We start from the raw sequence: 12,886 nt of genomic DNA, 5'->3' as shown, positions 1-12,886 counted from the left end.
AGACCTATTAATATTTCTCTACAGGTATGACTTACCTGACACCAGTAACCTTGATGAATCCCAGGGCATCCGTTGGCTCAAAGTCACCCTTCACAACCATGCTGAAATACACAAAACAAATACATTGTTATGTAATGCAACTTTTGAATAACGTACATTAGCACTCAAAATGGGGGAGTTCATGGGTTCTTCTGAGCAAAACATCTTATGGTCCAAGTCTCAAAATCCATTAGAACTATATCATAGCTGCTGGCAAGCTGAATGTTCATCAGTTCTTGAGAGGTATTCTGCTCCATGAATTGACCCATAGGTCAATTTGATAAGGCTAATGAAAGTCAAGTTCCAGATTCCTGTTACTTTACCCGGTCTCGAAAAATTGCTGGTAAAATAATTTATTATTTCCAAATATTTCATTATTTGATATTTTATCCAGTTTTAGAGAAACAAAAACTATCTGAAACATTCCTCATTAAAAAAAATGTATTTTAAGCCTATTTTTATTGAGGGTATAATGCACTCATTCGTGGCTAGTGTTGCACTTCTGCTATCTTTTACCACATGCTGGTTTGGACACTTTACTAAGATGATGAATAAAGCCAAAAAAAATAATTGTTTGTTTGCTATCCTTTACCACATGCTGGTTTGGATGATGAATAATGAAAAAGTCACCTTCTCAATCTTGGAAAAAAATGGAACAGGAAACTGGGAATTGACTTTCATTAACCACAAGTAGCTCATGCTTATTTCGTAAGACATACAACTTGTTCTGTAAGACCAAGTGTTACAGCTATACACAAATCTGACTTGACACATTTCTACACCTCACTGGTGGCCATAGCTGGGGCCTTCCATTCATTTTACGCGACGCCAGTATCACAAACATACAGCGTTTACCGCTCCAGATGCACTCACGATAGTGGGCATCTTGGATCGCAATCCAAACGAACTGAGCTAGTTTGGCATGGATGGCCCCCAGCTACGGCAGACTTAATCCTGACCATCACTTAGCTCGTCGGATTCGTCTATACTGCTTTACGTTTGTATGTTACAAGACACTCACTGTAGAGTGAAGTCTTTGATGTTCGGCTTCTGATGTACACCTGCCCCTTGTAGCATTACAGGGCGACTGTTCCCTCTATACCCTTAAGTCTCTACAGTGCTAACCTACCTGACCAGACTCTCATTGTAGAGTGAAGTCTTTGATGATCGGCTCCTGATGTACACCTGCCCCTTGTAGCACTCCAAGGTGACGGTTCCCTCCACACTCTCCTGACTTTTGTCAATGCAATGACGGACAAAGTCACACTCTGGGCTGTACCAGTAGCCTGTTAGTAATAGAGATTTGTACAAGTAAATATTAAAGTTAGGCCTGCTGCTATAATCAAGATTTTGAATGCTTAGGATTGTACAAAGGCTTTGGATTTTATGACTGATATTGTTGAAAACATGCAAAATAGGTGATTTTTACCTCTTTCTCTTTACTTCAGACACTGATAAAATTGAAGTCAAAAACAGATTTTCATTACCAGTTAGGTTGAACTATATGTGCCCCAATATCAGTGAATTAGATGAAATGTGACATGCTGTGTATAGCATTGATTCTGGGATCAGAATGTGAATTAATTCATACTTAACACAGCAGCCTCATTTACTTGCGTTGGGTCACAAGTGGTTACTTTTACATGTAAAACTATCATACAACTCTTTCCACTGGCACACACATATGTGTGAGAAGGTACTTTGATGAGACAATCTAAAACACATACCTTCATATACTTGCTCAGAGAATCGCAGACTCAATTCCTGTTTAACACGGCGCACATTCTGTGATACGGATGAATAGCAAAACAAAATATATAAATCAATAAGTCAAAGCTAATTTAATATGTAAATGGTGTAATTTTCAATCAATTTCAGCTGGGTTTTGACATTAAAATTGATACGTTTATTTACATTCTTGTCCAAAGTACAAGCCACAATTATGGTGAAAATTCCCCCAGAAGAGAAAGCGAAACTTATGGGCTTGATATATACATTTTATCCTGCTAAATCAACAGATTTGAAAACTTTCCACTTGGCCACTACTTCCTTAATCAGGATAGACCGTACAAAAATATGCAGAGAGGAAGTGTCTCCTTGCACTCTGTGTAATAAGTGCAGTGTTTTCATTTCCCTTTGAGGCAGATGTTTTCCGACATTTTTAGAGACAATCACATAGCAAACAATGCACACACACATGTTGGGTTTGTGCATTAGACATTAACTCCGCACAGATACATTGATTTGTCTAATTTTTCTTCAACAAAATGACAAATAATACAAGGTATTTCAACCTATAATCATGTCACATCTATAGATTTGTACTACCATTACCACTTTTGTGGACAATTTTGGGAACCTATTTATTTACTTTACACATTAATAGCTACCTACCTTATCAAGAGTAAAGTTCTCAATGTCCAGATGGGCATGGAGTAAAATAGTACCAGCAGGGCATTCATAGATACCTGAACAGATATAAAAGGAAACCAGCAAAAAGAGTCAGCCATTTTGTTATTTTGGAAGAAAATTAAGGAATGTGATGGAGGTAATGAGTATAGTAAAGAAACAGGCAAACATAATTGAATACCTGAGTGGAAAAGGGGGCCAACTCCATCAACACTTTTTTTGAGATATTACCAAAAAACACAACATTTGGAAAAGTTTTAAGAGACAGACTGTTTCATCTTGAGGGGACCTTTAGTACTGGTACATGAACATACATTATAAAATATATGTGAAATGATATATGTTGCAATGGCAATGGTACAGGTCCTTTAAAATATGATAAACTCATTTTTATAAAATGGAGTTGGGCCCTTCTTCTACTCAGGTATTCAATTGTAAAACTGCAGTGTAACTGAACTTTTTAACACCAACAATATACACTTTGCTAAAATATGAAAGGGTCAAAGGCATTTAAACCTGCTGAAATATCCAGACCGGTGTTATCAAGCATCTGCAATGTAACGACTCCTTGTGTTAATCCTATGCATTGCAGAATGTAGATGGTCAACCTGCATATGCTAATACTTTGTAGTACCTGTGACCTTTGACCTACCTCTGGATTTCATGCCAATGTAGCGATTCTCGACTATATCAATGCGACCAATTCCATGTTTGCCGCTGTCAAAATAAACAAGCATGCAATTTCTATTAATCCTTTTGTATCAAATTCTTCATTCTATTCTATTCTATTCTATTCTATACAAGCATTTATAAGCGCTCTACAAAGAACACAGCGCTTTACAATGAAAAACATACAGATCCATGTTATTTACTTGGTTACAAAACTGTGATACTTTGTCATCCCTATGCTGTCTAGTTTCTTTATTATATTAACTGTAACTCTCACATACATGCTACTGGATGGCATCAAACTTCATCTCTGGTCTTTAGTTCTCTGGTTCAAAGAAGTATTTTGGATAATTCTAGGCTATTGCACCAGACTGCCAAATCTTCATCTTTCTTTAATTCTATGTTTGTTTCCCTTCCACGTCTTTAGAATGGAATTCCATCTGAATTGCATCATGTCTGAATGTAAATCTTTTTACTTGAATATGCTGAAATGATCTTGTAGTATTACATGCCTTGGCTTATGTACTTTCAAATACCTGTATTTTATGTATAGGCCTATATTTGTTTCATGATTTCATAATGGTTTTATTTTACAAAATGTAACTTTTGCTATTTTATGTACTTTCAAGTTAAAACTATTTATTTATGTGCAGGATGAGTGGGCACATCTGTGTTTGGACTTTTAGCCCATTCACTCATCCTGAATTACTTGCTTTTGTCATGTTTAAAAAAAGTGTGTGCAAATGTACTGTCATTTTGTTACTTTTGTTTTTTGCAAGTAATTCAAATAAAATATTATTATTATTATCTGAAAATGAAATGTACTACAAAATGATGCGTGCCTCCCCCTAACATGGACAATACATGCAAAAGTATTGAGTCGCCCTCACATACCCTACCATATAATGACAATAAACACTGGTATACATGTAAGCAATCAGAGAAGACACTTACCCAATGGTATTCAGGTACATGTAGATATCCAATGGATCAGTCTTCACGGTTCCATCCCCTTTGTTAGTGACTTTTACTGGTACACCTGAGAGGAAGATAGATAACAACATACATTCTTGAGGTGCAATGGGCTATTCCATTTAAAATCCACACTACCCCTGCGGAAAATTTTGGACATATGTTCTACATGAGGAGTATGAATTCCAAATGGAATTAGCACATTGGGCAGCTCCATTTGAATTTTATACACCCTCTGAGAAAGATTCAATCTGAATCTTCCACAGAGGGAGGGTAAGTTTCAAATGGAGCTGCCTAATGTGTTTATTCCATTTGAAATCCATACTCCTCCTGTGGAACATTATTTCCAAAAATTTTAAATGGAAGGGCCCAATGAAGAGTAATGATGGGTGGGGGTGTTCAAGTATATCTATACTGACCACAGTAAGACTTACTTTCTTACTTTCCACAAGCAATATTAAGAACTTGGTAATCCCATGCTCCACTATAATAAATTGCTGTAAATCTTTGATGAGAGAGTACTTCTAAGATGTTGACAATGTGCAACTCTCAATGCATATGGAGGTGGATTTAACAATGCATACAACGTGTAAAGCATACACATTGTTAAAATCGTGGAAATACGCTCTCGTCAAAGATACTATAAAGGTGGATGACTTGATTGACAGCCTCATCCCCTCACTTTACCCCGTCAAGATTGAGATTTTGGCATCTGCAGAAAGCTCATATTTATCTTATAACACCCAGTAAATCTTAAGGCCTGAGAAATGTTTCCTTTAGATGTTATGAGCTAGAATTGGGCATTGGCTGCAATGCCGCCACCTTGACACAAATCATTTTAGCTGGGGTGATTTCACTTGGAGCTGGGGAATTTTTTTTAAAAATCTAATTCCCCCCAAAATGAAAAAATAATAAATATAAAAAAATGCAAATGATTTACCAAATTAGCATAATTTGCAACAAAAACCAAGTGGAATATGAAGACGGCCAAGTGCTACCCTTCCACCAAGTCACATCACTATACCAGTTCTGAGAAATTGCATTTGGCATAATTAATGTAAATGAGCTACCAAATTAGCATATTTTGCTACAAAAGCCCAATTGAATTTGAAGACCACTAATTGCCACCCCTCCACCAAATCACATCACTGTACACCTAACTAGTATTGCACTTGCAACTTTAAATCATATTGTTTGGGTTATATACCTCTATGTAAGAAAATACCATATGAAAAAATCTGGCCTCCCATCTTTATCTTTCAATTTCAACTTGTTGTTTGCCTACTATACCTCTTTCAAATTCTATTTCCAAATCTTCTCCCTGATCAGGTGCATTCTTAGGGTTGACTATCATTCCATATACATCCTCAGGTGCAGGTACCTGTATCATATGTGAAAATAAATGCATTATCAGGATTATGACAGCTTACTGACATGAATGGCTACACGGAACTGTCTTTCAGAGGAATAGCAGAAAGACAGAGACAAACAGACATACAGACACATTTCTATCTGTGTCTCTCTGTCTGTCTGTCTGCTTCTCTTTATGACCAACTGTTTGTCCGACTGTTTACCGGTCTCTTGACTAACCAACTGTCCGCCTGTCTTTCTGGATGTAACAGGGTCTTCTAGTAACCAGTCTTCCAAGATGCCCGACTCATAGCTGACATGCATCAAGTTGGCATCTATGCTGTATGCTGTACAGAGTTTGTCAGTCTGTCCACTACTTTTGTCAAGTTGGTGTCTATGCTGTACGAGTTTGTCCACTACTTTTGTCAAGTTGGTGTCTATGCTGTACGAGTTTGTCAGTCTGTCCACTACTTTTGTCAAGATACTTATATGCTTGACTCATAGCTGACATGCATCAAGTTGGCATCCATGATGTACAGAGTTTGTCTGTCCACTTTTGTCAAGATACTTACAGCAGGGTCTTCCAAGATGCCCGACTCATAGCTGACATGCATCAAGTTGGCATCCATGATGTACAGAGTTTGTCTGTCCACTTTTGTCAAGATACTTACAGCAGGGTCTTCCAAGATGCCCGACTCATAGCTGACATGCATCAAGTTGGCATCCATGATGTACAGAGTTTGTCTGTCCACTTTTGTCAAGATACTTACAGCAGGGTCTTCCAAGATGCCCGACTCATAGCTGACATGCATCAAGTTGGCATCCATGATGTACAGAGTTTGTCTGTCCACTAAGATACTTACCGCAGGGTCTTCCAAGATGCCCGACTCATAGCTGACATGCATCAAGTTGGCGTCCATGCTGTATGGATTCTGTCTGGCTGTAGGTAGCTCAATATTCTTGGATTTGGCATACTCCATCAGAGCTGTGCGGCCCTCAAAACGATTGTAGAATTCTGGCATCTTCCATGGAGCAAGAATCTGGTGGGGAAATTTGAAAATATAGATTCAGCTTACTCTTGTGTAGTATTTTATGGAGGGATTCAATCATGTTTCTGCGTTGTTCATCAACGGTTAAGGTTGGTCTGAACCACAGCATGTTTCAAAAATTCCGAATTCCAGTTTTCTTGAATTCTATATTCATTAGTCTATGTACTTATATTTTGAACTGAAAATATTTTAGGATTTTACCAAATTTCTATCATTTTCAAATATGGTATTTCACACTCGTTGTTAACGTACCGTACGTGTATTTTTGCCTCGCGCCAGACGCAAAACGCAACAAACCTACTGCGTGTCCCCGTGCGCTTCACCCTGTATCTCATGCGGAGGCTTCACAACAATTCGCTGACGTGACCGAAAACATGGCAGGCCGGGAATTTCATACGGACGTGATTTGTTAAATGGATGTGAACCAGGGTGAAACATGATTGAATCCCTTTCAACAAATCCCGAACACAAGATAAAAATTGTCTTATTCACATGATTATTTGATGAGGAATGTTAGTCATTGCCACCCAACACCAGTACAAGGAGATCGATGATTTCTCTGTTGATAAAACTAAAACGGTAATGTAGCTGCTTCCTCCAAATAATATGAATTCAACATGTAAGCGTGTACTACGCACATAAGTTCCAGGCATAACAAACTTTACGCGCTTACATGTGACACATATGTGCGCTTCCTCACACATAACACATATGCGTTGTCTTGCATTCGCGTATACGCTCCTTTTAAAAGTGTGGACTCATCACCAATTTACAACACTTGGCTCCTGTACAAAGGTATAGGAAGAGTTGTTGAATTCTTCATAACCATTGTACAGAAGTACCAACATTTTAATGGTCCAGTGTTTGCATTCTTGCTGGTGGCCAAAAGTGTTTCCAACTTAGGGCTTAGGGTTAACATACAGTTTAGGTTAGCATAAGGGTCAAGATGATGACACATGTTTGGTTTCAGGGTAGGGTTATAGGAGGAAATGGAATGGGACAGGATGAAGAGTGCCAAATCATTTTTAATTTATTCTCACTTTTAAAATTTCACTAGGAGTCGCACGTCTCTCGTGATTCATAAAATGAATGCAATTTGAAAGTGCATCACCACCCTCCCAGCTTTTACTGGTAACAATTTTACAGGGGTGTGAGAGGCCTCAGACCAAAAAAGCTGAGAATTACTAAAAAAAAAAGCTGAAACACAGCGTAAAAGCAGGGTAAAAACATCAAATATGGGCTGAAAATAAAAGAAAACACGTAAATGTTAGCAATAAAAAAAGCTGAAATTTCACACCCCTGATTTTACCAACTCTCTAATTTATCAAAGATTGATCAGTCATTACATTTAATTTATTTTAGTTAATTTCTTCTTTGTTTTCTCCCCTTTTTCCTGCCTCTCCTTTCATCTGTTCCTGCTTTAGCTCACATCCCTCTTCTCCCACTTTCCTTTATCCCTCTTTTATCTGTCCCTCTCTCTATCAACTTCTGCCCCATCAACTGCTAACAATATGTGAATGTGAAAACATATCAAATGTAAATTGTTTTTTAAGAAGTCTGTATAATAGTACACCAAAAAAATTATAATGGCTATAATTTTTTAGTAAGATAGGTAGATAAGAATAGTCTGTACCCAGACAGCCAGCTGGGTAACGGCTATAAATTTTTATTTTTGCACATGTTCGCAAAGATAGGTAGATAGGATGAACACATTTTACTCTTTACCCAGACAGCCACTCTGTGTACTCTAGGTAAAGATTAAAATTTGCTCGTATCATAAAACGTTTTGATAAAATCATATTTCATATGAATACATTAAATAACCAAATAAAACAAAACCATTACTTACAATAGATTGGTTTTACAACAATACATGCTTGTACACCCGCCTATATCAGTAATATAATTGCTCAAACTACATGTACCATATTCATTCCAATTAAGCGCCCACTGCGCTTAAGGGTAGACGAGGAGTTGTTGGTCGAAGCAACCAAAAAAATCGATTTTCATTCTCTAGATCAATAAATTATTGACAAATAATACCTTGATGTTTTGCAAAGGTTCTTTCTACAAATTATATAATTTGAAAACTTGCTTAATTTATTGTTGTTAATGAGTTATGTACATTTTACAAAAGTGTTGTTGTTTCAGCCCTCTTTACAACATAACTCAAGAACCACAGGACCTACAAAATTATTTCTGTGATATTTGAATTCTTCTACACGGTCGCAAGGAAATGAGCAATGCAATTTTTGCCAAAGCTCATTACCATTCGCAAGATGTTGTGAACTACCAAATCGCAACACTTTAAAATAGTGTATTACCTTAACAAAGTCATTTTGGGTGGGCGCTTATTTTTTACCTGGTTTACCTAATTTTTTTGTAAGGGGCGTTATTAGAGACAAATTTACGTATAATATAAAAGGGTCCTGAGACGTTCTAGTAGCTTTTCTGATGTAGAAAATGCATTGCAAGTTTACACAGGACTTGTAGTCCTCCATCTATTTCACTGTATCGAGGTCGAACTGTCACTTCAACATTAATGGTACCCTTTAGCAAATTGAAAATACCATGTGTGGGCGCTTATTGGTGCATGGGCGCTTATTGGAACAAATACGGTAATATAGTTGCTCACACTCCAAATAATGTTTAAGTGGAGAGTGTCTGCCTTTCCTCTCTTTCATCAAAAAACATTTAGAGGTATGTGATATGCTTGTAGGCGGAATTCTACGGTATATAATTTAAAGGCTTTTAAAAACACAAACCGATAAGTGGAAGAACAGAATTTCCAACATTGTCCCTAGATGTGACACAGTACAGATGATGTCTGAGTAAACAGCGGTCATAGTCATCCACCTACAATATTTGTACTTTGTGACTTTTAAGTTCATCCTAGTCACACTCAGTGATGTAAAATTCTTTACAAGAATGTTTGCCAATTCTAAGCATCTGATACCCATATATAAGCCTGTTTTTGAAAGGATTAAAACAGGGGGTTCTAAGGTTCTAAGCTATATTTGCTTGCGGGCCAAGGAGGGCTAAAATCATTTCAAAGATTTGTGTTTGAGGGCCAAATACACCTTGGTTTGCTATGTTTACTCACTTTACTGTAGTTAGGTTAACAAAACGACTGGAGGTCTAAGACTAATTCAAATAGTGTTGACCTGACCTATTCAGGTCAAAGATCATTCCTTGTTCAGCGAAAAGTTTGTATTATTCATGTTATTATCTCCGTCATTACCCGTCAGTTGTAGATTCTCTAGCTGTATTAAGGATAAGGCATTACTATATATATAAAAGTTTCTTCACAAAGCTAAACTTTTATTTGTCAGTGTTTTGTGTCACATAACGTAGGTTTAACTCCAGTAAACTGTACATTTCAGAGCTGTTCAAGGGTCAACCACACTGGTTGGCATGCCGGATGTGGCCCTGGCTATCAGCTTTACAGGTCCTGTGGTTCTTGAGGCATGTGTTGGTCCAGGGGATGTGGTCTTAGTACAAATATACCATACAGGGCAAACATGGGTCACATTTTAGGCCATTTGGTATGTCAATGACCCCTTTTTCTACTCCAATTTTGGTACATGTACATGGAATTTTTTCAAAATTTTCTCAATTTTGTTTGGAAAACAGCCTCATTTTGCCCCATGGTAGCCAACATTTTTTGAAATTAGCAAAAGATTCAGAAAAAAGTACAAAGTAAAAACAATTTTGGTTCAAATTCTGAGCCGTATATCCCAATTCAAACCAACTTTGGGTACCTCCCTGGGTGTTGGTACTACTTGCCTGTAACTAGAAAACAAGTTTAGACTGCAATAATTCTTCTCACATGCATATACATAGACATCAATAAAATATTGTCCACTTTTCTCATGGTAACCCTGATGAAACCCCAATAACTCATACATGTACAACGCCATCCCATAGTATGTATACGGCTATCCAATTCCACCTCAAGCCTTTCATCTTTCTCCTAATGCAAACCCAATACTGACATTTAATTTCCCGTATACCGGTTATCAACCAATCTATAGCTGGATGTGCTCTTCACCTTTCCCCCTCTGTCATGCTAATGCGCTATTCCAGAAATTAAAGGCACCCCCCAGAAGACATGGGATTCCCAACATTTTTCACCATTGTTTGCTCTGGGAATTCCCCCCACCCCAAAAAAAATGGTCATTATTTTTACAACCCTAACTGATCTACCTTTGCCTTTGATTGGTCGATTACATGATGTCTTCATTTAATCACCAATCAGAATGGAGCTTTGTAAATAATTCACACCAATTTTTTTGTGTGGATAAATAATTCTAACAATGTTGCTGATTGGTCCAATTGATAATGAAAACCAATAGGCAGGTAGTTAGTCTTAGTTTTGAGATACTTACAATATTAATAGTTATCTTTAGAACCACTGAACCAATACTAGGCTTGTTTGTACTCATTTTAATGCATTTGTCATTCTGATTCCAAATATGTTCATGAAAATTTACAATTCTGAATAGAGAGAGTTAAGGTTAACAAATCTTTTCTTTCCTTAATTTCAGCTCTCAAAAAAAACACCAAAAAACATTTGAAATCATCATCAGAGCATTTTAAAACATTTATGCAATGAATTAATAATTGTAGTATGATAGAGGTTACACATAAACACAGATTTACTAGAAGTATCAAATTTTCATGCGCCACAAAAAAGCAGGAGAGCAAATAAAACCGAGGCTTGCATGACTTGATTAAGGTCAACAATTTTTCAATTGGTTTTATAGGGCTGCAGTAATCTGCAACTGCAATACTCTGAATTCAGCATTGAAAGATTCGATATTGGTACTCATCTTTTTGGTGATTTTATTCCAGCTAAATCTAGTCTAAGCTTTAGTCTGCAAGTGCCATTCAGGGATTTGCTGATCAGAACACCCACAAATATTTTTTACAGTATATTACTGAATGGTTGAACTCCATGAGAACTACCATAGGCTAAATCCCCCAATATTTTGCCAGGGGGATGGTCCATAATCACCCCCCCAATGTTGATGCCTGTATGTGGGTTTCTGACTAAATTAACCACATATTTGGCAATTTTTGCCCCCCAAACCCAACTTTTTTCGCGCTACACACAAATTTATTCCACTTTTGCACAATATTTCATCCGTTTAGCTTCAAAATGGCAAATTTGTTTATGAGTTTCAAGCAAGCATTTGTACCATAAACTTATTCTGTCGCCAAAAGGTTCTGGATTTACTATATTTCAAGAAATTTTTTCCAACCCCATCCCCCCAATGTCAAAAAGAAATCTACGCCACTGAGAACTACCTGCTTACTTTGATGTGAAGGATAACGTACCGGTAACCAAAAAACCTGTTTTACAGGTGGGCAGATGGACTTTTGAAGTAGGGTCGGTCGGTCAGGCTTTGGTATTTTATTATAAGGCGCAATATAAATTCTTATATATGTATATGGAATACTTAAAACACCTTAAATACCCCCCAAAAGCTTGAACAGTTTTGAAAAAAATCTTTTTTTACAAACATATTTTGAAATAATTTTCAGTCAAAATCAAAACATTTTGGTCAAAAAAAACAACAAAAAAACAGCAGATTTTACATGATTCTGCCCATGATTTTGCACAATTCACTAGATTTTTGATGAATTATTTAGATTTTTGCTTCTGCATCAATAATACTGCCTTCAAATAAAAAATGTAATCCTTTTTTACAAATATGTTGCCTTGAAAAGAAAAAAGAAATTGACTCAAAAAGAGAGAAAAAATCTGTACTATGGTATGCATAAACCTAGCTGGCTTAAAGTTATTAATTTTTTATATCACACAGTCATTTAAATTAATCGAGATATGCTTGTGGCCCTGGTTTATGGACAGCAGAACAAATGAAACGTCATAATTCAGCTTACTTGAATCAAGCAATACTAATCATCATTGTCATCTTCAGCAGAATCCTCTTTGGTCATGCATATGATGTGATTACATACATGTGTAAAGCAAGTAGAATTCAATATTACTCCAAGCATAACAAATTCAAGCTCTTCTTCACCCCTCTGTGCTCATGACAAATGAACATGTTCTGAAATTTTATGATTTCAATTTCCAAAATCAAGATTTCACAATTTTACAAATCATTAACATAACAAAATTCTTGAGGAAATCGGAATCGGATTTTGGGAATCGGAAACATGCAACCTTTTGTATCATTACCATTAAGAACCACATACTCTAAGGACCACCATCTTGAATCATTATCTTTTCAAGTCTGTACATCACAATTACATGTGGATTACATCATTGTAAGTGCTTTTTGCACAAAGGTATTTTCAGTATGACATTCAACCACACAAGCTCAAGGGAAAGACCAAAATAATGAAAATCTCAAATTAAGAAAATGCAT

At 36.7% G+C, this 12,886-nt stretch overlaps 1 protein-coding gene across 1 annotated transcript in view; it reads right to left on the bottom strand.

The window, feature by feature from the left end:
* LOC140136915 (argininosuccinate synthase-like) overlaps positions 1-12,886 on the bottom strand; it is a 41,135-nt gene that overhangs the window by 4,344 nt on the left and 23,905 nt on the right. The window contains exons 6-13 of the mRNA XM_072158567.1: positions 6,303-6,479; positions 5,380-5,470; positions 4,072-4,156; positions 3,101-3,165; positions 2,434-2,507; positions 1,767-1,824; positions 1,169-1,325; positions 36-101 (exon numbers count right to left, since the gene is read on the bottom strand). Coding sequence (XP_072014668.1) covers positions 36-101; positions 1,169-1,325; positions 1,767-1,824; positions 2,434-2,507; positions 3,101-3,165; positions 4,072-4,156; positions 5,380-5,470; positions 6,303-6,479 — 773 coding nt within the window. The remainder of the gene's footprint in view (positions 1-35; positions 102-1,168; positions 1,326-1,766; positions 1,825-2,433; positions 2,508-3,100; positions 3,166-4,071; positions 4,157-5,379; positions 5,471-6,302; positions 6,480-12,886) is intronic.

Source organism: Amphiura filiformis, chromosome 17 (assembly GCF_039555335.1).
Source record: "Amphiura filiformis chromosome 17, Afil_fr2py, whole genome shotgun sequence".
NCBI lineage: Eukaryota > Metazoa > Echinodermata > Ophiuroidea > Amphilepidida > Amphiuridae > Amphiura > Amphiura filiformis.
Note: the sequence above shows the minus strand (reverse complement) of the source record. Positions and strands in the feature narration are given on the sequence as shown.